Consider the following 27,719-nt stretch of genomic DNA (forward strand, 5'->3'; position numbering starts at 1 on the left):
TTAGGTTAGGTTAAAGTGGCTGTTTGATGGGAAGTCCAACACACTTAGAACAAAGTATGATCCGTTGTGATATTACATGGATCAGTTGATCAGCTTAACTCGTCGAACCAATTGGAGCTTCGAATGAAGCTAGTATCGTTGAAGTGGAGACTACTCCAAGGTGGATTCTAGGTCTTTGTGATAAGGCAGGGCATGTGCACAGAAGATAAGAGATTGTCTCCTTCTCCTCCTCGTCCATGCAACTCCTACAAAAATCATTTGCAGGGGCTTCAAGTCGAATAGCGTGCCTTCCTATTGAGCAGTGCCCAGTTAGGACACATATAACGTAGCTAATGTGCAATCTACTCAGAGAGATTAATTGGCTAAGATTAGGCCAAATTAATTTTGTCGCTAAACAGGTGGTGGTGTTATTCCACCTGAAGTTTGTTTTCTGTATGGTATCTTGCTTTAGCATAAGTTTACATGTAGTTAAGGGGATACCTATGATGGCATTGTGAGCCAGCAGATGTAAACTTGTCCGGTTTTTGCAATTTCGTCAGCTTTGCAATTTCCTTGAATTTCTCTATGGCCCGGCACCCAGAAAAGGTGAATGTTGAACTGTGTAGCCATCTCCGTAAGAGATGATCGACAGGGCTGTTAGTGAGTTAGTGGAGACAAAGTCTAGGGACTTTAACGCAGCTTAGCTATCCGAGAGAGCGTATATCATTAGTTGCTATCACGTTTCCTCTAAGCCATGATAGCACTTATTGCTATATTTAGCGCCATCCACCATACCGCTACTCCATAAGTAAGGATCGTCCTTATGACCGAGATATATAGCCAGTGTGTAATGCGGGGCTGTTGTGGCTACTGTGGCCTTGTTTATTCTCTCTTGAATATTAGGTTACCAACTTAATTTCTTATCCAAAATGGGGCCCAAGTATTTTACTTGTTCAGGGAATTTAAGTGGTACACCGTTTATGAGGGGAGGGTCAATGGGTGGGACTTTGTATTTCCTTGTAAAGAGGACAAGGTCAGTTTTTCGTGGGTTAACGCCTAGTCCACACCGATTTGCCCATCTGGTGAGCTTATTTAAAGCGTTTTGTAAGAGTTCTTTTAGTATATTGGTGCGTTTACCCGTTACTGCAATAGCGACATCGTCCGCATAAGCAAACACTCTGTATCCCTCTTTTTTTAGAGTAATTAGTAATTCATTTATTACTAATTACTGGACGTCACTTACATGTTCTTTTACGAAAAAATCCGTTTTGGTCTTTAATAACTTTCGAGGAGTTTAGGAATTGTGGAAAGCTTACAAATGGTAATTTTCAACATTATTTCTTGAACCAGACTTATAAATTGGGATCAGAAAAGAAGATTTCCATTCGTTCAAAAATATTCCGAATAAGTTGAATATGATTTGCAATGAAAAGCATCATTTTTTACGACAAAAGCAGAAATGCTATCGACACCAGGAACGTGGTTGGGTTTAAGATTCTGAAGACCATTTACAAATTCTAAGTGTATTGAACTTCTTAAGGGGTAATATCTGAAAGAAAAACCAAGTTTCCTTGTGAATTTGAGTAAACTGATTCAAAAAATTGAGCAAAATAATCAAGAGTTTTATTAATATCAGTAGAAGTATCCCCTCTAAAATGTATCGTAGTCGGAATGCCAATTTATTTCCTTTTAGAATAAATAAAACTCCAGAATCGTTTCGGATCACTTTTCAAATTAAGGTCAATATTCGAAATTTAATTCCTGTGTAAGAATTTGCTGAGAACCATGAATTCTTTACGAAAGTTTACAAAATGCATGTTTGACATTTTATACTCGGCAAATGATTTATTTTTAATTTTTTTTAAGTGAGTCAGCCTTTTGTTATACCACGGAAGTTTTGAGATATTATTCTTTTTCTTAAAAGTTACAAATAAGTTAAAAGCTGTATTTAAGACACCCGTGAAACGTTTTAGCATATTCTTCAAATTAAGGTTTAAAAATTCAGTATTCCAGAAACCAAGATATATATCAAGTTCAATGAAGTTTGTATTTATGTATTTATTTTTCTCTATAATATACATCAACAGATTTGATAAATAAATATAACAATACTAGCTTTTTACCCGCGGCTTCGCCCGCAGTGAAGAAATTAAATAAGTATGAGAGATAAAGGGTAAGGGTATTATAATAGAAATGAGTCAATATAATAACTAAATTTTATTGCTTGGCTGAGATCAACAATTTTTAAAAATTACTACAGACAATGAAGTTTCAACACCTTAATATATGCTTATTGAAACGCAACAACAAATGTTAAAATATATTTTAACGTAACAAAAATAAATAATTCTGAATTCTAACAATTTAAAAAAATAAAATACAAAGTATTAATTTAAGATATTTTTATAGACAATGTTATAAGTTTTCCCGTCGGGTGCAAATATGTGTAAATTCCGGGCATTAGATACACGTGAACAGGCTACATAAAGTTGACCATGAGAGAAGCATGGGTTTTCTGAATGCACTCCTGCTACCTGTAATGTTTGTCCTTGATCCTTGTTCATAGTAACAGCAAAGCTAAGCTTGACGGGAAACTGAACCCTTTTAAATTGGAATGGAAGGTCAGTGGGAATAATTGGTATCCGAGGTATTATAACACTATTTCCCTTACCGACACCTGTTAAAATAGTAGCACCAAGTATGTTCTGTCCCAATTTTGTTATCCGAAGCTTTCTTCCATTACATAGCCGAGGAGCATCTAGATTTTGCATAAGCATTACTGGTACATTTAGTTTCAATTGAAGTTTATGTGACGGTACACCCGATAGTTCAAGTGAATTTAAAAACTCCACAGGATATGAAGTACTTAGTTCCGTATCCATAATTATATCTATTGACAAATAATCCTTAATTTCTCCTTGAACCTCGTTTAAAATGTCAGTGTTGATCCTATTTACAATTTCATTTTTTGGTGCTAATATTGCTCTTGCACACAACCACTGATCACTACACAAATTTTGTTGCAATTCCCGAAAAACATTAGCAATGAGATCCACATCACTTTCTACTAAATTACAAAATTCTCTTCAGCGTCAACGTCTAAACAACTATCACCAATTTTCAACAACATTTCTGCGTAAAGTCCTGAATCCACGTCATTATGAAGATGCACTCTCATATTCGTTTTCAGGCGAAGTTTTTCAACTGTCGGCCATAAGCTTGATGATTTAATGCACGCTTGAATTTCATCTGCTGGTGTCCCCATTTGAATCACTGGGAGGGTTTGACGGAAATCACCGGCCAATAAAACTACCATGATTCCCATTATATCTGTACTATCTCGCAAGTCCTGGAGGGTCCGGGTTAAAGCTTCTATAGCCTTCTTGTGAGACATTGTACTTTCATCCCACACTAAAAGCTTGCATTCTCGCAGCATCCTACCTGGTGAACTATTTTTACTAAAATTGCAGATGGGCGAATCTTCCTGTGCCAAATTCAATGGTAATTTTAAAACGGAATGTGCCGTACGACCGCCCTTTTATAGCGTCGCGGCAATACCTGACGAAGCTACAGCAACTGCTTTTTTTTGGTCTTTTCTGACGGACATCTATACTAATATTATAAATGCGAGTTTGTTTGTTAGAGTAAGAATTAACATCAGCGAATAAGATCTAAAATAATAAAGTAACAGCTAACCACAAAAATTACGGATAACCTCAAAAATGTGAATAGTATTATACTGCATGCAACGTCAGAAGAAAATAACAATAAATATAGAAAAATTAGAAACGGTTGAAACTATATTCAATTGAATTAGATATTGTCGTCACCGTCGGTAATACAGTGGGTTCGTATTACAGTATTCAGGGTTGAAACTTCATTACTATGATGCTAGATGGCGTTGAAGTAGCTAAATTTGACGATATTTTGACAAACAATTTTCATATTTTTCGTAAAAAAATTATTTTTTTTTAATAAAAAGTGTCCTATGTTACTTCTTATACCTTCAAGAGTGTATGTGAAAGTTTCATGATGATCGGTTAAGTAGTTTTTGCGTGAAAGCGTAACAAACAAACTTACATTCGCATTTATAATATTAGTATAGATACACATATATAACATTTATATAAAAGCTTTTAAGTTGTATTAAATTTGTGTTAAATATGCTAATAATAATTTTTTTAAACAATCTCTTAGCAAACTTATATCTGGAACATAGTAAGCATTATAAAATAATTTACAGCTATGACTTAAAGGTTCACGCAATCCATAATTAGTTCTATGTGAATAATAAGGGCCTTAATCTTAATGATCTTGAAGAGCAGTTACACAAAACATCCCGAACAAACATTATACTATACATTTCTCTATGCGATTCAAGAGATTGCATTCCTAATAAAAGACATTTTGAACGATAAGAAAAATTAACAATATCAACATTTCCAAAAAAATTTCTCAAAGCAAAACGCAAGAAGTTTTTCTGTACTCTTTAAATCTTAATTCTATCAGATTGAGTTGTTGCATTCCACACAACGCACGCATATTCCAAAGAAAGTCTAACAATACTAGAATAGAGAGATTTTAAAGTATATATGGATCAGAAAATTTTAAAGAATTTCTTTTCATGAATCCCAACAAAGAAAATTATAGAATTTATGTGCAGTTGAAACGTAAGTTTTTCATCAAATATTACACCAAGATGGTATCGCATAAGCAAACGATCAGCAGAATTAGAAATAATTGCAAAAAACTTAATGTCATCAGCAAAGATGAGACATCTGCAAAATTTTAAAATGGCAGGCATATCATTTACAAGAAGTAAGAACATAGGGGTTCCGAAATGAATCCCTTCACGAACACCAGAGGTAACAATTATTTCCTTAGAACAAATGTCATCTACAACTACCATTTACTTACGACCGTACAAGTAAGATTTAAACCAATCAAGCAAAGGTTCAGAAATTCCACACCACTCAAGTTATTTTATGTTTCTGTAACACCCTGTCAAATTTCAGTTATGGTAGTTAAAAAAATGGGCGTTTTAACAGACGCAATAAAATGTTTAATTTAGTTAATTTGTTGATAAGGAAGTTACTTTTTTTTGTTTTTTGAAAGCGTATCATGAACTGACACACCATGCACAAATAGCCCATTAGCCCAGTGGATTTTTATTATTTTAGCATTGACAGTCTCAGTGTCGATGTTGGTATTTTGAAACATAAAACGCAATATTATCAAACAAGCCGCCCTCTGACCGACCGATGAATACGACGCGACGCACGAGGCCTATCCCTAAATTCAACCATAAACTTCCTTCTATATAATCTACTCCTTCTTCATTGACGGATTGTTTATAGTAATTTTCTTTTTTCTGTCTTGAACAAATTTCAGATAAAAGCGAATGATAGGGTTTTTCTGGTATCAACTCAAAATACACAACTTGAAGAGGAAAACATAGATCATGGCATTTAAAGAATCATCCTTTAACCATGGTAGGTACATCTGGAAAAGTGGATAAGAAGAAAGTCATATAAAGATAAGTGTATAAAATATATGAATGCATATGTTCCTTTCCTGAAGCTGCTGTTGTTGTAGTTGTTGTTGCTGTCGGTGCTCGACAAGATGTTGTACTTGAAGGTGCTAGACATCATACAATGAGTCTCTATCTCTATTGAGGGGAGCATTTTAACACTCAACATATGAAATAATGAAATGAATGTGGGGAGAATTGTATAATTATTAAAATGCATACCTATTCACTCAAGTACACATTTCCTGTGTTTTATTTTATATTTATTTCTTTTTTGTCTTTTATTCTTCTTTTCACATTTTAATCTTATGTGAATAGGAATAGAAGAGAGGAACACACATAATATGCAAGTTAATTTGATACATTTTCACTTCTTTTGAAATTTTATATTTTTTTGATGAATGTTTCGAGGCGCTAAGATTTATAACGAGTGTGTTACTTTTTTTTCAAAAAATATAAGGTGACATATAGAAAACATACTTAACAAATAAATCTTCATTTGAGGCGATATTCAAAAGCAGTTCTTTCTTGACGTTTAACATAGGTCGGTTGGGTTGGGTATGGGGCTAGGTGCGGTGTATTATTTCAGATTTGATTTATGGTTGTGGAATGTTACTTCTGAATTTCTCCAATTTTTTCTTATTTTACTTTGGGCGTTTGTGTGCATGGAACGTGCTATTTGAAGTTTTCTTTGAACTTATTCAAATTCTTAAAAGATGCATGAACATTTTTCTTGATTAAGTAAATACCTGGAATGAATAAGTTTATAAAAATTTAGTAATTTAAAGAACAACAAAAAATATAAAGCCATACTTAACACGTTAATTATGATTGGGAGAATAAAGAGTCTACGAAATTCTCATCCACTGATAGGTTTTGTTTACAAGTTCTATCATTCACCAAAGTACATAACACCCTAGGAGACGATTTCCACAGAGTCATTTATGTTGAGTTAAAATGTAAACAAAAAAAATCTGCAGAATATGGTTAACGAGGAAGTAATTTTGAATATAATTCGTGGAATAAACTTCTTAAAAGCGAATATATTCACAACTTTGTCTTCAACTGTTGTTCCCTTTTTTGAATGAATCATTAAGTCCCACGCATCTTCAAAAGACTTGACATTGTTGTTCAAATTCAAATTGTGATGGATTTGTTTCTTACCCAGAAAGATAACAACTAAACAACTAAAAACACTGCATCAAAATTAAATTCAAATGTCTTAAAGTTGTTAGTTTTGAGTAGCACACTATGTTCATGCGGGGTGATTTTGTTGTTTTCATACCTAAATAAAAACATGCAAGGTGTTAATGAATGAGTCATAGATGTTTGTATGGCTTCAAAAATCTGACCTAGTTTAAGGACAATGCCTTAGTAGTGGGTTGGTTTTAATTATTTAAAGTTATGATGACCTCGATTGCAAAATCCAAAATGTAAAGTTTTCAAGGTATATATTTTAATTGAATCCAACAAACTAAATAAGGTTCCGAAAAGAACAAGGTTATGAAGCCGGCAGTCACAAAATTGAGAGATCTTGGGTTCAATCCCTGCCTGTGCCCATAGTTTTTTCTTGCGAGGAATTGACAAATTCTCAGAGTAATTTTTTCATGAAAAGTGCTTTATCAAATTAGATTAAAACTGTAGGTTCCCTTCATTGCTGACAACATTACTCGCAAACAGGAATGGTCGAGAGTCGTAAGACACTAGGCCCTAGTTCTCAACGGACTGTTGCGCAACCTAATTTATTTATTTTAATCACAAAATTGTAATAGCCTGTTCACCATTTTTGAAATTAAGGTAACAAAGAAATTGCAATCTGACATTTTATTCAATATTCAATTTAAGCAGACTTCTCTTTATGTTTGCGGCCTTGGTAAAATTACGTATTTTCAGTTCTTTTTGACACTACCGCTGAGAAGTATTGAGAGTTATTCTGATTATTTTGGTAGAGTGAATTAAAAATTGAATCTTCATAAAAATTATAGAATTCAGCAGAGTTAATATCCATAAAGTATTTTTTTAAAACTTTTGAGACAAAGATATTATTGGCAATCTAAAATCCACGTTAAATGTTAAATTCCCATTATAAAGTATTGTTCTATCTTTGTACAACTAATTTAATGCTATAGTTTCTGTTATTGTGCCAGAATAAAAGGACACTTTGAAAAATCTAGTAATACAAGTTCTTCAAATGAATTAGAATTACTAGTATTAATACGATATTGCACTAAGAGTTATTAACGTTGGAATCAAAGTATTATAAATTATGGATCTATTGCAAACTGTAATCTGAAAGTAAGCAGTGGTCCTATGGATGTTTAAAGATGAACTCAGGCCAACAAATATTGTTCATGTTTCCATAACCAGGAAAGTGCGCAATATTGTTTACAGTAACTTTGCTCTTAAATTTTTGTTCTCGTAAAAAATATGGGAAGAGATACGGTTTAAGAACTTATATGTCCTTGATAGAGTTTCTATTTAAAAAGACCTTGGACTCTGGGAGTCATTTTTAATTACAAGCTAAACTTTGTACAGCATACAGAATTCATGGTGAACAAAGCCAACTTTATGTTGGGTTTTAGTTTTCGTAATTCGTTTGGTCTTAGGGACCCGTACACACTAAAAGCCCTTTATGTGGCGTATGTTAGATAAATCTTGGAATATTGCTGCGTAGTGTGGAATCCTCGTTACAATTTCATATTATAAGAATAGAAAATGTCCAAAAAATTCACAAGATTTGTATTACACAAACTAGGCTGAAACATTTAAATGCCTTCGTATAACGTTAGATGTCAGCTTATTGGTATGCAGACATTAGAAAAAAGCAGTAAGATGTTTGCCATACATTTTGTCAGTAATATTTTATCATATCATATTGACTGTCCTTATTTATTGTCGCTAATTGATCTTTACGCTCCTTCTAGAGAACTAAGAATTCGAACCTTATTCCGGGAAAACGTTAATAGAGTCAATTATGCGTTTAATGAACCCATAACTCGCAGTGTTAGGGAGATTAAAAATGTATCACATAATAAAGATTTAAAATTTAATTTGAGTAGAAACTCATTCAAAAATATGTTAAACTTGTATTTTTTTAACAAATAAAATAATGTAATTAAATAATTGTAATTTTTGTGTACATATATAGCTCTAATTTTATAATAATTCAATGAATATTTTTAAAATTTTGTTTGTCTATTTGAGATTGTAAACTCTATTTGATATTAAATAAATAAATAAATAAATATAAGGACTGCAAGACAAAATATTCAAAACATTGGTATTAACGAATGCTACCGAACAGCGGCCCTTGCAACAACAGCAACTGATGCTCTCAGAAATGAGGGAGGTTTCTTACCTTTTAAGGACTTTGCGAAGCAGAAAGTTAAATCAATAGGTTCAAAAGCCCTACAATGCACAGCGCACCAGATTTAAATTAAAGTACTCTTAAGCTAGGTGAAGTTAGGTGGATGTGCTGACGTTTGATGACGTACTTGCCACACTTAGATTCCTTGTGATACTCTAAAGTATTGAACATCCCTAAACGAGTGTTTTAACCTGTGATATTATGGAATTGTTCTGTGGCATAGTGCTGGGCAGTGGCATAAGAAGTGGACTGTGTCTTCTATTTTATCCCCATAACTGCATCCTCTGCACATGTCATCGGTAGGAAGCATAATTTTTTTATTATGGTAACTAAGCAGGTTGAGAACTGTTATAGGAAAGTTTTTAAAGAAAAAAACGCATACAATTCAGAAAAATTCATGAAATCTTTATTTGAATCGATAATACGGTCCATATAATTGTTTGTTTGAAGATTATTTCATGCGAATGTTGACCTTGCGGCTCAAACGGTCCACCCGCTTAGTCCAATTTTGGCATATTCTTTTCAACATTTCGGCCGGTATCTCACGAATCATTATTTCCTTCCAACGCATCAATTGAAGCGGGCTTGTGTGTATAGACATGAGCTTTAACATAGCCAAACAAAAAATAGTCTAAAAGCGTTAAATCACACGATCCAGGCGGCCAATTGACCGGTATCGAACGTCCATTTTTGAGCGTGCTGTGTAGCATGTGGCACCGTCTTGTTAAAACCACATGTCATGCAAGTCCAGCTCTTGCATTTTAAGCAAACAACATTTTATATCATCGCACGGTAGCGCTTACCATTCACAGTTACGTTACGATACGCATCGTCTTTGAAGAAGTACGGTCCAATGATGCCACCATAATATGCCAAAGATAATAGCTAAAAATCACCTTTTATATGCTACCTTATAGAGACCTTATTGAACAAATAAGTCCTTAATACAGATGGCTCCCATTCAGAAGGTATTTTCTCTAATAAAAACGTAGTATTGGGCAGGTTCAGAGGAAATAAGGGACTTGAAAGTAATATAAGGTTTCTAATATCTGATTGGTCAGCTGGCTTAAAGTTGCCTTCCAATTCAGGTAACTTTATTGGTATTTTGACTGAAGAGTTAGTCAAGTTAAATCTTACTAGCTATCAAGTCAAGTATACTTATGTCAAAATGACAGTTGATAATGTTTTTTCATTCAAATGAAAGCTGAACTTTATTACTGTATGATTTGTTTATCTTCTGTACAACTCCATTTAAAGTTTTCTGTGAAAGAGTTCCTTGTCAATTTGGAAAAAAAAATAAATAATATTTTTTTACAATTCAAAATACAAATCGTAATGGGCTTGTAACTTGCCTGAGGAGTGTTTTGTAGACAATATTGTTTTAGTAGTTTTTTAACAATAAACTGAAATTAGAAATTAGTGAAGTAAACTTAAAAACTATCTTGGTCGAAATTTACGTTCAAAGAATGTATTTGACTGCAAATGAAATCCCTTATGTTGTCTGAACCTGACCATTCACCCCTATCACAGAGTCCCTCCTAGCGACTAGCGAGTCCCCGAAAATTGTGTTACGCTACGAATACGAATACATTTACATTATAAGCCCCGAACGAATTCAAAAAAGCATTGCCACACAGAAATACTAATTTCGGAGTTTTAAAATCAGCTGATATGCGTCAAAATAAGAAAATTAAATAAAAGTTCGTTTTTCATCTTTCGATTAGTTCTTATTTTTATTCGTTTTTGTCTTTAAAAGTTGATTTTGGTATCAAAACGGCGCACTACAGCGCTAATTGGATCTCAGGCTAGGTTACCTTGAGATCGATTGTCGTTGCAATCTTTGCAATAAATGAAGAAAATACACGAAGACTGGATGAATCATATGATTGACGCGAAGTGGTTGGAAGACGCCGTGGAACATTTCCCACACCAACTACGTCTGATAACATCGAAACATCGGCAAGTTGGTTCTTTTCACAAGGTTCATTTGATTCTAAAGGCTCGGAAGAATTTTCGAATATATAAGATTGTGGATCTTTTATTCCGCTGGTCAAAGTTCATTCATTCTTATGACACCTTCTTCGAGGCTGCTAAAAAAATGCATTCTATTTGCTCCGCCACCTGTAGCTTTGCATTCTTTTTTGTTCTCAACCATGTTCCTCTTGATTCATGCCTTCCAATCTAACCACACTTAAGAATTAAATTAAATTATAAAAAAATTTTGACTAATTTATTCAATTTACTTTTTTCCAGCTAGAGGTGTCCTTAGAAGGTGGGCCTAAGCTATTTAACTCTATTTTTACTGCTTCCCAAAACGAATTCACTTCCTCCTTAAGGATTTTTGAAAAATTCTTGGGCAATTTCAAGTTTTTCTTGAAGCATTTCATAAAGCCTTTCCAATTAAATTTTATTTGTGATAACTTTATTTGCCCTTCAAAAAAAAAATTAAAAAAACATACATACGAGTAGGTAAACACTTTTACATTAAAACAATAGTAAAACTTATATGATTCTTTATCTTCGCAAGTTTAATTTTTTGTTCGTTTTAAAAACTCCGATCAAAATAATTGTTCGTAGAAAAAACTGCCAAACTTCCTATTCATTCGGGGCTAGTGATACCAATTTTCACTAACTCCGACCAATGATAAAACTACTCAGGGTTCGTACTACGAATCTATTACGACGGCGCCTGTGATAAGGCTGATTATCTATTACAGCATTTGCTACAACATTGAACTTATTCAAAAAAACCTGCAGTAAACTTTATCGCCTAACTAGCATACACCTATCTAACTTTTAATAAGTTATGTTTTAGATATCTCTAATTTGCATTGATAAAATAAGCAAACTCCTAGCTTTTCTAGGTCTAACAGTACAAACTCCAAATTTAAATTTCTTAAAAACTAATTTTTTCTCTTCAAAAATAATATAATTCATAAATCAAATTTCCAACAATAAAACAGAAAATAATTCACCGAAGTTTTCTCATCTCATAGATCTAAATTCTAGGGAGTTAGAAATTATTCTCACCACTAAAATAGTCCGTCAAAATCATTTTCTATTTCCTTTATCAACATTTTTCAAAAGAGAATAAAAAAAGAAGTAATCTGAATACAATAAAATGCTTTTATTTAAATAGCGTGTTTGAACACTCCATAGATAATAAAACAAAAATGTAACAACATACAAAATGAGATAACTTTTATCTCTTCCGCACAAAGTATAATGAATGGCATTTAGAAATCTCTTCCATCATTACTTGATGCTCTAGTGATTACCCATCTTCCTTACAATAACAATAATAATAATAATAATAATAAATACACACCACACATAATCGTACATGGTATAAAAAGTACATTACATACTACATTATTAACAAAAAGAAAAAGTAGAAAAACATTGCCTTAGCATATCTAAACAATAAAAAGTAGACTTACCACGATGATTATTTGCATTCTGGTTCGTCCCATTCATTCCATTGGTAATTTCAGCTGGAGCGGAACTATTTGATGCTCCCACTGGCGTTGTAGCTGCTGCTGCTGCTGCTACTGATGTTGCTGCTCCTACTGCCGCTGCTGCTGCAGACACTGATGTGGTCACTGATGTTGTCAGTGGTGGCGGTATTACAGGCGGTGTCACACCAACTCCTGATGAGCTCAACGAACCATTGCCATTCATCATTAACTTATTTTCATGGCCAAACATTATTTCAATTTTTTTATTCCAAGAATAATAATAATATTTATTATTTTCACAAAATTATTTTATTAATGTTCATGAATTTAATTTATATCGTTCAATGCAACGTTTTTATTTATGTTGCTGGTTTTGATGTTACAAAATCCAATAAACAAACTTCAAAGCCGAAGGAAATCGACCAAACAACGACGAATTGTTTGGTTACTTAAAGAGCGTGCAGGTTCACTATTGTAGAATGCACCTGTCGGTCGGTCCGTCCATCCGACGATTCAGTCGTTCCCAAGCAAAGGAAAATCAACTTTTTTTTTTAATACGGACGTTGATTTTATTCTCTGTTCGTAAATATAAATCTATTTATTACTTTTTGTTTGCTTGCGTACTATAAACTGGTTGGGCGCAAATTAATTCAGCATTCAACTGGAGGTTGAAAAAAAAATATAAGTAAATAAAAATGATACAAACAAATGAAAAAAAAGCAACAACAGAAAATATAAAAAAAAAACGAAGAAAGATACAAATGAAAAGGAAAATCAATTAGTCTATTGAAAGTGAGAATTGATGTTGTGTGTTGTTTCTCGCCAAGTCTTCACATCGCCCTCCCACTTCCAACTCCCAACTTGCTCTCACCTCTTGCATTAATTTAAGAAATTACTTAATGGAAAACTTTTCATTCAGTTGGTTTCGTTTCTTTTTTTAAGCAATGTTCATTTTATTTCATTAAATAAAAACGAAAGAAACAGACTTTGTGTAAATATGTAGGTAAATAGGAAAAACTTTATAGTTAGGTCGGTATCTGTGTGTATTGCAAATTTAAACATGCAAATATACTGTTTTTCATTTATTTATAAATTTAATTATATGAATTCCGGTTTAATTCACTCATCTTCACTCACTTAAACCAAATAATATGCTGATGGATTTAAGATACTTGAAGTTTAATTAAATCTTGAGGTTTTGTTGTTGATTCTGTTGTGGACTAAAAGACTTGTTCGTGTAAAAGACCACAATTTTTAGAAAGTTTAGGTATAAAAAAAATATACAACTTTCAAAACTTTTTAATTGTATTTATATTATATTTTTACAAAATTCCAAGATTTACCAAGATTAACTTATGATCTAATCTAAGATCTGTTAATAATGGCAGCGAAGTGATATTAATTAGTCTCGCGATTCGCTCCATTAATGTTCATAAACACCTTTATGGGAAAAACAAATGGCTTACCTTGGGAGTAATTTAGAAGTTATGTAATAATTCTATTCGAACGTTTAGTTTACTAGAATGTTTAATTGATTTAATTGCTGGTATTATTCTCTTAAAGATCAGTTTTTCAATAGCCAGTGAAACTTTAGATAATACGGCCAGGTTATTGTTAATTTTTCAAGTTAATCTTAATTGTTTTCTTTTTATTTGGCTGACGGCTGAGTGACTGCACTTGTCGGTAAGATATTGGCTGAGTTCAATCTTGTGTTGGATAGAGTATCCTCGATAGGTTAATTTTTAGATTCCTCATTAAACGAGTTGGATACCTAGATTGAGGTAGCTGGCACAAAATACAAACAACTTTCAGCTGTTCACATTTGGATTTCGAGGACCATTATCTTAAATAAAGTTTTCAATTGATAACTTCATTGATTCACTGATTTCTTACCCAAAAGCACACAAATTTGATATCAATTTCTAAGTTCCATAAAATACAGCTGTTCTGTCAGATACTCACATATACCTGAAATTCTTGGATACCTTTGGATTCAATTTTTGACATCCCAGCTTTATGGGATCAACTGTTCCTGTAAAACATTAACAAAAAGGTATCAGGGCACCATATTGGTCAAAGATTGAACGCAGATATTTTTACTGACAATGGCCTTTTTGTTAGTGGGCGCATTCCCAAAGCTAGTGGCTACGTTGTCAAAATTCAACTAGCTTTGTGAATGCAAAATTGCACTACAAAGCTAGTCAATTCGTAGCTGTCATATTAATGGCAAACACAAATATATAAATAAGAAACATCTGTGTTTTCAGAACTTTATATATGATCGCTTTATATTTGTATTTAAACACCGAAAGATTCATTTCATTTTGAATTCTTGTGTCCTTACCGAGCAGCTGATTGTTAAACGTCAAAACCAGTGTGCACTAACTTTGTAGCCGAAATTTGTACATTACGTCGGAGGGGAAATTTCAACTACTTTTGTAGTTAGATTTAGCCAATCAGAATCCCTTGACTACGTAGCCACTAGCTTTGTGAACGCGACCAGTGTTTTACGTGTAAAATAACAGCTGATCAAAAACAGCTGAAATGTCAAAAAAGTAGTACGAAAGTATCCAAGAATTTCTGAGGTATTTAGGTATCTGACAGAACAGCTGATTCAAGACATGGTTGAATTTCAAGAAACTTGAAAATTGATTTCAGCTTTTTGTGTTTGTTGGTAAACAAAAAGATACAAAATGTTAGTTGGGGTTGTATTTGAGGATTTGAAGGATAAAAGTTCTTTTATTTTGCTGCACTTTGCGCAAGAAATCCTAATAATTTGAAATCGTTAATAAGCAATTCATTATAGATATCAAGACTAGTTTCTTCACATTTTATTGGCTATTCAAGTTGATGGTGCCCCTGAATGGTTTTTAAAGAAGCGTTGGATAACCAAACGAATATATCATGCAACAAAAGATCGTGCGTTGATCCCACCATTAAGCTAAGACTTTATCTACTGTGAACAAACCAACTCAAAATCGAAAACGACTATCGTGTCAGGTTCTTGAGATATTCCTTTTTTAATAGCTGTTAGAATAGTGTTGTTCTACATATTCAAATTCATTTCTTTTTTTTTTTATAATAAACACACACTCAAGGGGATATTACTGCCCTTATTATGCAGATGCACAGTGTGAGCACTAGGAAGAGGAGAGAGGGTTTAAAAGGAGATGTCGGTGCACATTGGTTTTGAATTCCTGAATATTGCAATGACTAGGAAAGACAGAGTGTGGTAAGGCATTCCACATTCGCGTAGTACGGCTAAAGAACGAATCTCTGTATTTGACAGTACGACGGAAGTTGGGCTCGAGGGTATATTGATGAGCATTCCTAGAAGCGCGAGTATTACGGTTGAACTGTTTAAGGGGAGGAATGCAACTGGCTATTTCACTAGAGCATAAGCCGTTAAAATAACGGTAAAAAAGGGTCAGACAAGAGACCTTACGACGATGTTCAAGCGAAGTAAATGAACTTATGATGATATTATCACCTATCAATTTAAATGCTCTACGTTCAATACTATCCAAGAGGCTTAAGTAAGTTGCAGGAGCACCAGCCCAGATATGGGAGTTATACTCAAGCTTTGGACGTATGTAAGTCTTGTAGATAACAGCCAGATCAGAAGGGGTGAAATATTTCTTGCATCGCCTTAGAAAACCCAAACACCTTGCGGCATTTTTGGCGACATCGCGTATGTGATCATTCCATAAGAGGTGGTTGGTGACACACATACCGAGAATATCGAGGTGTTCAGTCTCATTGATGCAAGTGCCATCCATGGATAATGGCAATGGGGGTATATCTCGCTTTAACGATACAAGACAGCATTGGGTTTTCGAAGCATTAAATTCCACGCGGTTTTTTAATCCCCATTGAACAATGCTGTTTAGATCGGAATTTAATGAGCTTATCATATTTTGTCGTTGCAGTTCCACATCCAAAGAAGAGGGATGTGAGTCTGAAATTTCTTTAATGAAGGTGAAAATACTGAGGAATTTTTCGGAGAAGAAGATATTTCATAAACTTTAACAAATTCCAAAAGCATTCCAGCTAACATATCGTAAAAAGTTCACATTAAAATACGTTCATAAATTTCCTCTGTATCGTCAAAGTCATTACAATTCCGCCGTAACTTACCGAAAATATCATTTCAAAATGTATTTACTTTAATACGCAATAATAATTTTTAAAAGTGGGACTGGTATGTGTTCAACCAGCTGATTGTATTGACAGAAATGAACTTGACTTGAAAAGTAAGGGATATTTCCTTGAGTTGCCTTAATTTTTGACAGCTGGCCAATCTATTGCTAGAAATATGCCTTACTTCAAGTCTCAACAGGCAGGTTCAGACGACGTTAGGGACTTGAAAGTAAGGCATGATTCTAGTATTTGATTGGCCAGCTGCCAAATAATTACCTTCCAATTAAGGCAACTTTAATGGAAAGTTGACTGGAAAGTTAGTATAGAAAAATCTCCCTAACTATCAAGTCAAGTTCAAGTCTACTTCTTTGAAAATGACAGTTGAACATGATTTTTCATTCAACTGAAAGTTAAACTTTATTACTCTATGATTTTTTTTTTTTTTATTATTAATGCATTCTGTCATGGAAAAGAAATAAGTAATATAACTTTACAGTGCAAAACACAAATCGTGATAGACTTGTACCTTGTCTGAGGAGTGTTTTGTAGACAAGAGTGTTTTTGGTAGTTTTTGAACTATGAACTTAAAAGTAGAAGTTTGTGAAGTAATTTTCTGAATTTAAATTTCCTGACACTTGAAAAACTAACTAGTCAAGCCTTGGTGAAAATTTGCGTTCAAAGAATGAAGTTGACTGCAAATAAAGTCCCTTATGTTCTCTGAACCTGCCCATTGTCATATACAATTCCGCCGTAACTTACCTAAAATATCGTTTCTAAATTTATTTATTTTAACACGCACAAATAATTTATAAAAGTGGGACTGGTATGTGTTCAACAGCAGATTGTATTGGTAGAATTAAATTTGACATGAAAAGTAAGGGAGATTTTACATGACAAAAAATTATGTCGTTTAAACCTGCTCAATTACTCTATCACTTCAGATTTTTGATATATTACCTTTTGAAATTCAAAAAAACACATATTTAAGCTTTTTGAGGTTAAGGTAGTTCTTTTTTCAATAATTTTCATTATGGTTTTCCAATAACATAATTTTTAATATTCAATTTAAATATTTTTAGTAATTCTTATAATTTGCGAAAAATCTTCATATGTTGAAACGGATTTTAACAGAAAAATGCAAAACAAAGTAATTTTTGTTTTTATTAAATCCGTCGTATAAACAAGGCTATTCATAAAGTTTTTGAAATATACTGAAAAAATATAAAATTCTCCTGTCGCTGAACCTTTGTATTATCATTGCCAAGTTACCAGTGTCTATTAATGCAATTACCATTTGATTTAATAGACACTGAATTGAATCGTGAACTACAATACAATACTGTAGAAATGGCAGAGATTGTCGCTCGCAATGTCCCACTAATGAATGAAGAGCTAAAACCATTTATGACAAGGTGGATTATTTTTTTTGGATGCACCAGGTGTAACTTTCAACAACGTTGACACATCTGCTATGACGACCTTAAACGTCGAACACTCAATCTGTGAGTTGATTAATCTAATGCTAAAAAGCGGGATCATCAACTCCAGTTTGGGAGATTTTTGCACAAAAAGGTCTGTCAGTAGAGGCACTCCGCAAGGTGGTGTTCTGTCCCCTCTCCTGTGGAACATAGTGGTTAACCAACTACTAATATTCCTTGAGAGGGATGGCTACAGAGTGGTTGCGTATGCCGATGATGTTGCTATCGCTGTCACAGGAGAACATCCTAATACACTGAGAGACCTCCTCCAAAATGCACTCAATATGCTCACTAGATGGGCTGATAACTGCGGACTTAGTATTAATCCTCAAAAAACAGATCTCGTCCTTTTCACACGGAAATACAAGATCCCAGTAATTGTACCTCCTTCAATAAAAGGTATACCACTAATTTTTACCAATGAAGCCAAATACCTTGGTCTGATATTGGACAAAAAATTAAGTTGGAAATCCAATATACAGGAAAGAGTTAAAAAAGCTACAGTAGCTCTTTTCCTTTGCAAGAAAGCTATAGGGATCAAATGGGGTTTTCAACCTCGCATAACCTACTGGCTATACACATCGGTCATCCGACCAATACTTATGTACGGGGTTGCAGTATGGTGGACTGCACTGGAGAAAATCACATACTGCGACATACTCAGCAGAGTTCAGCGCACTGCATGTCTCTGCATAAGCGGGGCATTGAGAACCATACCCTCAGCAGCGTTAGACACTCTCCTCCATCGAACACCCCTCGACATCTTCAGTAAACAAGTGGCAGCGAGTACAGCGATAAGACTCGACGCCTCATCTCAATGGACCAACAACAATGTGGGACACTCCATCATTTTGAACCTCTTTGGTTCTATACCAAAGTACATAGACTACACTATACCTAAACTCCTATTTGGAAAAAACTTCCAGGTATCCATTCCATCCAGAGATGAATGGGATTACAAAAAACTCCTGGATAACAAAAGTATTCATATTTATACAGATGGATCTAAGACAAATGAGGGAGTTGGTGGTGGTGTGTACTCAGAAAAGCTTAATCTAAGCATCTCATTCCGCCTCCCTAATCATTGTAGCGTTTTTCAAGCGGAAATTTTGGCGATCAAAGAGGTTCTCTCCTGGCTAAGAGAAAACGTGATACATATCAACTTCTGATATCCGCATCTTCTCTGACAGTCAAGCTGCTATCAAATCCCTTGACGGTGTCTTGACCAAATCTTTGACGGCCCTCGATTGTCGATCGTCTCTTATGGAGATGGCGCAACAATTTAACATTCACCTCTGTTGGGTGCCGGGCCACAGAGACATCACAGGTAATTGTAGAGCCGATGAACTCGCTAAAAATGGAACCGTCAAACCTATTTCACCTGAAAGGAAGAAGATAGGTATACCGATAGCTACATGTAAACTTATGCTAAAAGAAACAGCTTTTGCGATAGCAAATTCTAGGTGGCACAGCTTACCAACATGCGCAGCCACAAAACTCATATGGCCTTCACTGGACCTAAAACGCTCTAAAGACTTGTTATCTCAAAGCAGACTTCATATTAGCTCCCTAATAGGTATCCTTACAGGACACTGTCTTATAGGCAGACACGCAATACGACTTGGCGTAGCCTCAAATGACTTCTGTAGGAGCTGCATGGACAAAGAAGAAGAGGAAACAATCTCTCATCTCTTATGCACCTGCCCTGTTCTTTCAATCAAACGCAAACTTCATCTGGGGGACTATTCTTTTGATAATCCCAGCGAACTAGCTAAAAAGGATATTAAATATCTTCTTCGCTTTATAAAAAGCTCAAAATGGTTCTACTAGTTAGAAGTAATTCTCTAGATTCATGTGGTATCACAATGGGCCTTTCTCTTGGCCTAAGTGTGTGGATTCTAAATCCGCAGCCACGTTAACCTAACCTAATACCTGTTGTATTTTCAAAAACTATTTTTCAAAAATATGAAAGCATAAAGTTTAGGAAATGAAGACTGTTAAAAAATTGAAATGTTCAGAAAATTGAAATGATTTAATATTTTCTTAAAGGCAATGATTTATACTTTGTAAAATGATTACACAGTTTATTTATTTTAGTTGGGTGTTTCTAACATTTCCTAAAATAGTTTCGCCAACTTAATCCTTTAAAAAAGTATTATTTTGTGTGTCAAAAAGAAATGAAAGCTTAATTTTGCCGATCAGCATTATTTGATGATAGAAAATTTAATCTAAAAGTTACTCAGTTAGCTAACAGAGAAATAAACTAATTTTACATTTTAAAACGATAACGTTAAAACTATTATGTCAAATACAAGTAAAACATGTACGTCTTTACCCAGCACTATAACTATGTTCCTTTTTTAAAAAACTCAAGGAGTGATCTTCCGTGTATAATTCTACGCATTAAAAATCAATTACTTCCCCTTAAAATATATGAGAATATATCAAAGCATCGATTTTTTAATTGTCTTATTAATTTCTAAAACATCTCGAGAATATTATCCTAAATTTTTAAGACGATCCGGAAAAAAGTTGCGAAGAAAGAACTCTTTCTGGAAATTGTAATCTGGCTAGTAAATTAATTGACAAGTAAACTGTTTATTGGCTTCTTATTACCACTACATCTGTACAGACAAAAACCCTCAAGACGGAAGTTGCCTGAAATGTTTAGACTGTTAGTGCACCCAGCAGCGAGTATGGGCTACGAACACTCTTTCATCTTTCAAACATGATTATACTCCATTACCAGATTAAGTTTATAAAAACTCATGGGGTCTTCCAGATTACCTTCAAAGATTGATTTTTTTTTCGTGGCGAATGAAACACAATTGGAATTGTTTTTTATTTTTTGTTTGAAATTAGGAATCAAGTAGATGCGATATATACCGATTTCAGTAAAGCTTTTGATTCGGTGGATCAATCCACTTTAATACTCAAATTAAAGCTTTATGGTTTACATTCTACCCTTCTTGATTGGCTTTCGTCTTATCCAATGGGAAGATCTCAAAAAGTCATAATAAATAACACTTTTTCGAGATCTATTCAATGCAGCTCAGGTGTTCATCAAGGAAGTCATTTGGGTCCGCTCCTCTTTAATATTTTTATAAATGATATAACTACAGTGATAAAATATTCTCAATACCTTCTTTACGCTGATGATTTGAAACTCTTCTTAAAAATCAATTGCCTCCATGATTGCAAGCTGCTACAGGACGACCTTAACCATGTCTCCGAATGGTGTAAATTAAATTGTTTAAAATTAAATATAAAAAAATGCAATGCTATCTCCTTCTATAGGTCCTATATCCACATAAGCTTTGACTACACGATCGATTCTAATGTATTATCTTGTGTAGAAAACATAAAAGATTTAGGTGTTATATTGGACAAAAATTATTCCTTTAAAAGTCACATGGATTATGTAATTGGAAGAGCTAACTCAACTGTAGGATTTATCAAACGTAATTGTGTTGATTTCAGTGATCCTTACGCATTACTATGCTTACATATATCTCTTGTGAGATCTATATTGGAATATGCAGATGTCATTTGGAATCCGGTTTTAAGACCTGCTCTGATCGTTTAGAAAAGGTTCAGAGGCGGGTTACTAGATTCATATTTTATAAGATGAAGTGGACTTCTATCCCAGATTATAAAGCAAGATGCCTTTTTCTAGGCATCAAGTCTCTTGAATCAAGAAGAAAAATTCATGGTATAATGCTTGTGAGGGGTATTTTATGTTACCACGTACGTTGTCCATCTTTGCTTTTAATTGTACCAATTTATGTTCCGTCAAGAGCTTTGCGTGGTAGAAAATTTCTGTTTGAATCTTTCCACAGAACAAGCTACGGTATTAATGAGCCGATTTGTAGATCGATAAGGCAATTCAATGAAGTTTGTCAATTTATTGAATTAAGTAATTCTAGGGATACTTTTATTGATTACTTTTTATTATAATTTTGTAATATTTTAAATTTTAAGATCAAATTTGTTAGCTTTAAGCTTGTAGATAAATAAATAAATAAATATTTTTATATCAAAATTGTCAGTAATCTGTAAGATTTATATCCGTAGATGAATAAATAAATAAATAAATTTTTGTCGTTGTACTAGTCTAACTTCGTGAACGCGTTAGCGAGTGCAATAAAGATGACAAATTCCAAGCGTACCGTTTTTTTAAAAATGAAAAGGATTGTAAATATGCTGAAAAATCCAAATCTGCAGATTTGATCTTAAATTTAAAAAAAAAAAAACAATTTATTTCGACCCATGAAATGCAAAAATTGGGGAAATTTGTGTTTTTACAAATTTAGATCAAGAATCAATTAATCTAGATCGATAAGGACGAGCTTTTCACACAAATAATAATGAAAGCCTAAAACAGTTATTCAGGAATATTGCTCCAAAAATAAATCCTGCTGGTTCGGGGATCGTTTATATTACCGCATTTGTTTCTGCCTACACTTTTAATGAACGAACGTCAGATTTATTATTAATTATGGACGGAATTGATTTTAAACTTGGCCGAAATTTCCAAGAATGTGAATAAACGTGTGCTTGCAGCCGACAAAAAATGTGAAGCGGGATTTGGAAAGCCATGATTCATAAACAGAAGCAACTGCTTCAAGTTCTTTACCCAGATCTTGATGATTCATTTTAAGTTATAAAAAACAGTTTTATTGTTACTCAAAACTTTAAATGCATTTTTCTCGAAACTCTGTGTTTTTAAAGTCCTTACTCAAGAGCTCTCAAAAACTATTCAAGCGATCTTGTTGACATTTTTTACATGTCTTCGAGATATAATTCGCGAGAACTTGAACGAAAGAGCACAATTTTTTCGACCTGGTCAAAAAATAAAAGTGCAAAAACTGACATGTTTTGGTCATTAAGAGAAAATCCATCAAAGTTTTGCTATACAACTGACAACTTTAACTTTTGAGGTAGTTAAGGACTTTGTCTACTTAGGCACGGCTATAAATTCAGACAACGACACCAGTGCTGAAATCAAACGAAGAATAACTCTTGCGAATGGTTGCTTCTTTGGACTTAGAAGGGAATTGAGTAGTAAAGTCCTCTCCCGAGCATCTAAAAGACGCTCATCATCCGGGTTCTCATTTATGGCGCTGTGACCTGGACCCTGTAAAAAAAAAATATGAGAGCATTTTGAGAATAAAAGCCCAACGACTTAGATGGCTGGGTCATGTAGAGCCAATGGAAATCAACCCTCCACCCCGCAAGGTTTTCGAATTCTATCCCTACGGATGGCGCAATAGATGAAGTTGAGGCCCAGGTCCGCCCCAGGCTGTAGTGCCGCCTTAGGTAAGTAAGTAACATCAAAGAAGTTTTTACTTGGAAATTCTTAGATTTAAATCACCAGAAAGGGCGAACACATTTAACATAGATCGTGAGATTGTATATAAAATAGAATCAAAGGGAAAGTTGCCCAAAACCTGTCAAATAAACTTTTTTTGGCAGAAGTCTTGGGTTCTATCCCTATGCTATCTAAAATAAAAAAAAAACAATTGTTCACGGTTAAAGAATTGAATAATCTTCCAAGAGTACCTTATTCTTGACATGAAAAGTGCTTTCTGAAATTAGCCGTTCAGATTTGACTTACACAGGAATGGTTCAGAGATCTAGGTCACTAGGCCTTAGTTCTCGACAGACTGTTGCAACACCAAATTTATTTATTGATTTATATAAAATATATGGGGGGGGGCAGCAAACGAGAGAGGGGGGAGAGGTGTTTCCACTAAGGCACCTCTCCTTATCCAGGTGGCAGCGGACGAATTCTCGAGATAGAATCAACGGTGGCGTCTACAGTTCCAATAAGGTTGAACTACTTAGTGAACACCTTATAGGGCTTCTTCGACATATTCGGAGCCCAGGCCTGTAAGGAGCGGTTTATCCGGCTCCCCTTTCTTGGAGTTATACTAAGGATCTGGCCCTCCAGTTTGGGGGTTGTGCCGTCGGGGTGACTTCCTGGCCACGTAAAAACATCATAGTTTCGAAGCAACAACAAGCCTCGGATACGGACGGATTCACTGTTGACAACCCACGCAAACGAAATAAGGACAACGAACTTCGGATATGTACGTGGAATGTTAGGTCCCTTAACAGACCACGTGCAGCCGAACAATTAGCGGAAGCCCTAAACTGGTGCAAGGCAGATATTACAGCCATCCAAGAAGTGCGATGGGATGGACCGGGCAAACCCAAACTAAAAGACTGCGATATCTACTACGGCGACTGCTACCGAGAATAAAGACAGCGTCTATTTGGGTGTGGATTTTTTGTTGGAACCATGCTCAGGCAAAAAGTCTTGAGTTTCAACAGTGTGAGCGAGCGCATCACGACAATCCGCATCAAGTCTAAATTCGCCAACATAAGCCTAACATGCGCGCATGCCCCAACAGAGGAGAAAGATGAAGACACCAAAGACATATTCTTCGAGCTCTTGGACAAGACATATGAGCAGTGCCCTGGCATTAAAATTGTCTTAGGAGATTTTAATGCCAAGCTAGGAAGAGAAGACATCTTTGGTGGGATAATCGGGAGATACAGCCTGCACGACACCACCTCTGACAACGGATTCACGCTGGTCGATTTCGCTGCGGGGCGAGACGTTCTGGTAGCTAGTACGCAGTTCACGCATCTTAATATCCACAAGGGGACATGGAAATCTCCTGATCAATCAACCGTCAACCAGATTGACCACATTGCGATCGACGCACGACAATTCTCCAGTATCCAGGATATACGAACATTCCGAACATTGACTCGGACCACTACCTCGTTGTAGCCAAGGTACGGCAACGGATATCCCGATCCAAGCCAAAACAAGGAAGTACTGTGAGAAGATTCGACGTTAGACGGCTACAATCGGAAGAGACTGCCATGTCCTTTTCCGATTGAGTCTCCAATAACCTCTTAAGGAGTCCTATGCTTCCTGCATTAAGCATTGATAACCAGAGGCATATAAGAGGCATACAAAACGGCGCTGCACAAAAGGACTAGAGCTGCTCGCGAGGTCTACGAGCAGAAGAGGAGAGAGGAACACCGGCTTCTTAGATGGAAAAAAAGAGAGCATGAGAAGCGCGCGATCGAGGAGATAGAGGGATGTCACAACAGGAATATGGTTCGTAAATTTTACCAAAAGGTAAAAAAAACCTCCCAAGGGTACCAGCCTCGAACCGAATCCTGTAAAGACGATCAGGGGAGCATCGTAGTAGAACCGCAGTCGATGCTGAGAATATGGAAAGATCACTTCTCCAAATTATATAACGGCGATGACGAACCGAATTCCGCTGTAAGGGAGACAGAACCACTCAACCTCGGCGACGCAGATCAACAATTCCGCCTACCCGACCTCGACGAAGTGAAGATAGCTATATCTAAACTGAAGTCAAACAAAGCTGCTGGGGCTGACGGCATCGCTGCCTACCTATTCAAAGCAGCAGGCGATGACTTGGTAGGGAGCATGCACCAACTCATCTTCAAAATATGGTCGAAAGAAAGCATGCCCGATGAGTGAAGTCTCAGCATAGTATGCCGGATACATAAAAAAGGATACCCTCTAAATTGCGCCAACTACAGAGGCATCAGTCTCCTTAACATTGCTTATAAGATCCTCTCTGCCGTATTATGTGAACGTCTGAAGCCATTCGTCAACAACCTAATTGGTCCTTATCAGTGTGGCTTCAGACCAGGAAAGTCCACTATCGACCAAATATTCACACTACGGCAGATCTTGGAAAAAACCGAGGAGCTTCAAATCGATACCCACCATCTCTTTATCGATTTTAAAGCCGCGTATGACAGCATCTATAGGGAAGAGCTCTACCGAGCAATGTCTAGTTTTGGCATCCCTGTCAAACTTATCCGTTTGTGCAGAATGACGATGGAGAATGCACGCTGCTCTATCAAGGTCGGAAAAGATCTCACCGATGCATTTGATGTCAAAAAAGGTTTAAGACAAGGCGATGCACTGTCATGCGACTTCTTCAACATCCTTTTGGAAAGAATTGTGCAAAACTCAGCCGTCAACACTAGAGGCACAATCTTCCAAAGGTCCATCCAATAACGCCGATACGCAAATGATATTGATGTAATTGGAAGACCAAAGCATGAGGTCAGTGGAGCGTTTTTGAGCATTGTGACAGAAGCGAAGAAGATGGGTTTAGTGGTCAATGAGTGCAAGACCAAGTATATGTTGTCATCAAAAAACGACACTGAACAACGACGTCTTGGACAAAACATCACTATGGACAGCTATAACTTTGAGGTAGTTAAGGACTTTGTCTACCTAGGCACCGCTATTAATGCAGACAACGACACCAGCGCTGAAATCAAACGAAGAATAACTCTTGCAAATCGCTGCTTCTTTGGACTTAGAAGGCAATTGAGAAGTAAATTCCTCTCTCGAGCATCTAAAATCACCATCTATAAGACACTCATCAACCCGGTTCTCATTTATGGCGCTGAGGCCTGGACCCTGTCAAAGAAAGATGAGAGCGTCTTAGGATGCTTCGAGAGAAAAATTCTTCGGGCGATTTTTGGTCCCGTACGCATAGATGGAGAATGGAGGAGAAGATATAACGACGAGCTGTACGGGCTGTACAGCGACACTGACCTAGTTAGCAGAATCAAAGTCCAACGGCTTAGATGGCTAGGTCATGTAGAGCGGATGGACATCAACGCTCCAGCCAGGAAGGTCTTCGAATCCAATCCCGAGGGACGGGGGAGCAGTAGAGGAAGACCGCGACTCAGGTGGCGCACCCAGGTGGGAGAGGACCTCAACCAACTTGGCGTTCGAAACTGGAGACTGCTAGCTAGAGACCGAGCTGGCTGGAGACGCTTGTTGGTTGAGGCCCAGGTCCGCCCCGGACTGTAGCGCCACCTTAAGTAAGTAAGTATATAAAATATATTATGCTGCACTTAAGACGTAGAGTCTTTTGCCATTGGAAATATCTTCTTTTAATCTGATTTATTTTTGAAGTGACGAAAAACTGTGATAATTTTTATAAATTACAATTTTTCCCGAATCGTCCAAAATATAAATGTAACGAGTCATTTTTGGTAAAAATCCAAAAACTACTTAACGTGTTTTTCATAGTCTTCGCACAAATCGTAAAAGTCACAAAAATTACCTTCTGTTTAAGTTAGCAGGTAGGTAATTGTTGTAAACTCGTAATATATCGAACGAACAAATGATAATAGTTTGTGTAACCTTTAAGGTAACCTTTCCAGGTAGGATGTTTTTATTTCCGGTTTCAGAGCAATCATTAAAAGGGCTATAATCTTTTTTTGTCTATTTTTTACTGCACACCCTGCTAAGGCGCCCAATGGAGGGACAACAGGCAAAAGTAATTGTAGAATCATTCACGCTTATCATAAATTCCCGAAAAACCGTGTAACGAAATCGGTTCGTAATTCAAAAATCTTAGCTTGACTTTCTTTCCATTTGTTGTATCTCAAGCACTGTTTTTAGAATAAATGCTACTTATATGTCGTTTGTAATAAATTTTAAATATGAAAATGAATGTATCTTACTTCATCTTGTGTCTGAATATCAAAGCAAATACCTAATTTTATTTCTTCCCGAATGTGTCTGTGTCAATTTAGCTTTTCATCACATTTTGCCTCCTCCTGCGTCCCTCCCCCTTACAGACTATTCCTACAATCTAGGCCACATGTTTTTCCCGCTTTAGAAATATAACTTTATCAAAATGAACCTATCTAGTCGGGAATGAGTGTAATTTAAATTC

The 27,719-nt window shown here is 35.4% G+C and overlaps 1 protein-coding gene and 1 long non-coding RNA gene across 6 annotated transcripts in view; both read right to left on the reverse strand.

Moving 5' to 3' along the window:
• LOC129941452 (SUN domain-containing protein 2) overlaps positions 1–27,719 on the reverse strand; it is a 112,714-nt gene that overhangs the window by 83,460 nt on the left and 1,535 nt on the right. For all 5 annotated transcript variants that reach the window (XR_008780865.1, XM_056050082.1, XM_056050081.1 and 2 more), the window contains exon 2: positions 12,317–12,995. Coding sequence is in view for 4 of the 5 variants with exons in the window: in XM_056050082.1 (XP_055906057.1) it covers positions 12,317–12,584 (268 nt within the window). In the remaining variant the exon portion in view is untranslated. The remainder of the gene's footprint in view (positions 1–12,316; positions 12,996–27,719) is intronic.
• LOC129941459 (uncharacterized) lies at positions 5,855–6,472 on the reverse strand. Its single transcript, XR_008780866.1, has 2 exons — positions 6,323–6,472; positions 5,855–6,258 (listed from the first exon to the last, which is right to left on the reverse strand). It is a non-coding gene; the product is annotated as an uncharacterized LOC129941459 (long non-coding RNA).

This window comes from Eupeodes corollae, chromosome 1, assembly GCF_945859685.1.
Source record: "Eupeodes corollae chromosome 1, idEupCoro1.1, whole genome shotgun sequence".
Classification (NCBI taxonomy): Eukaryota; Metazoa; Arthropoda; class Insecta; order Diptera; family Syrphidae; genus Eupeodes; species Eupeodes corollae.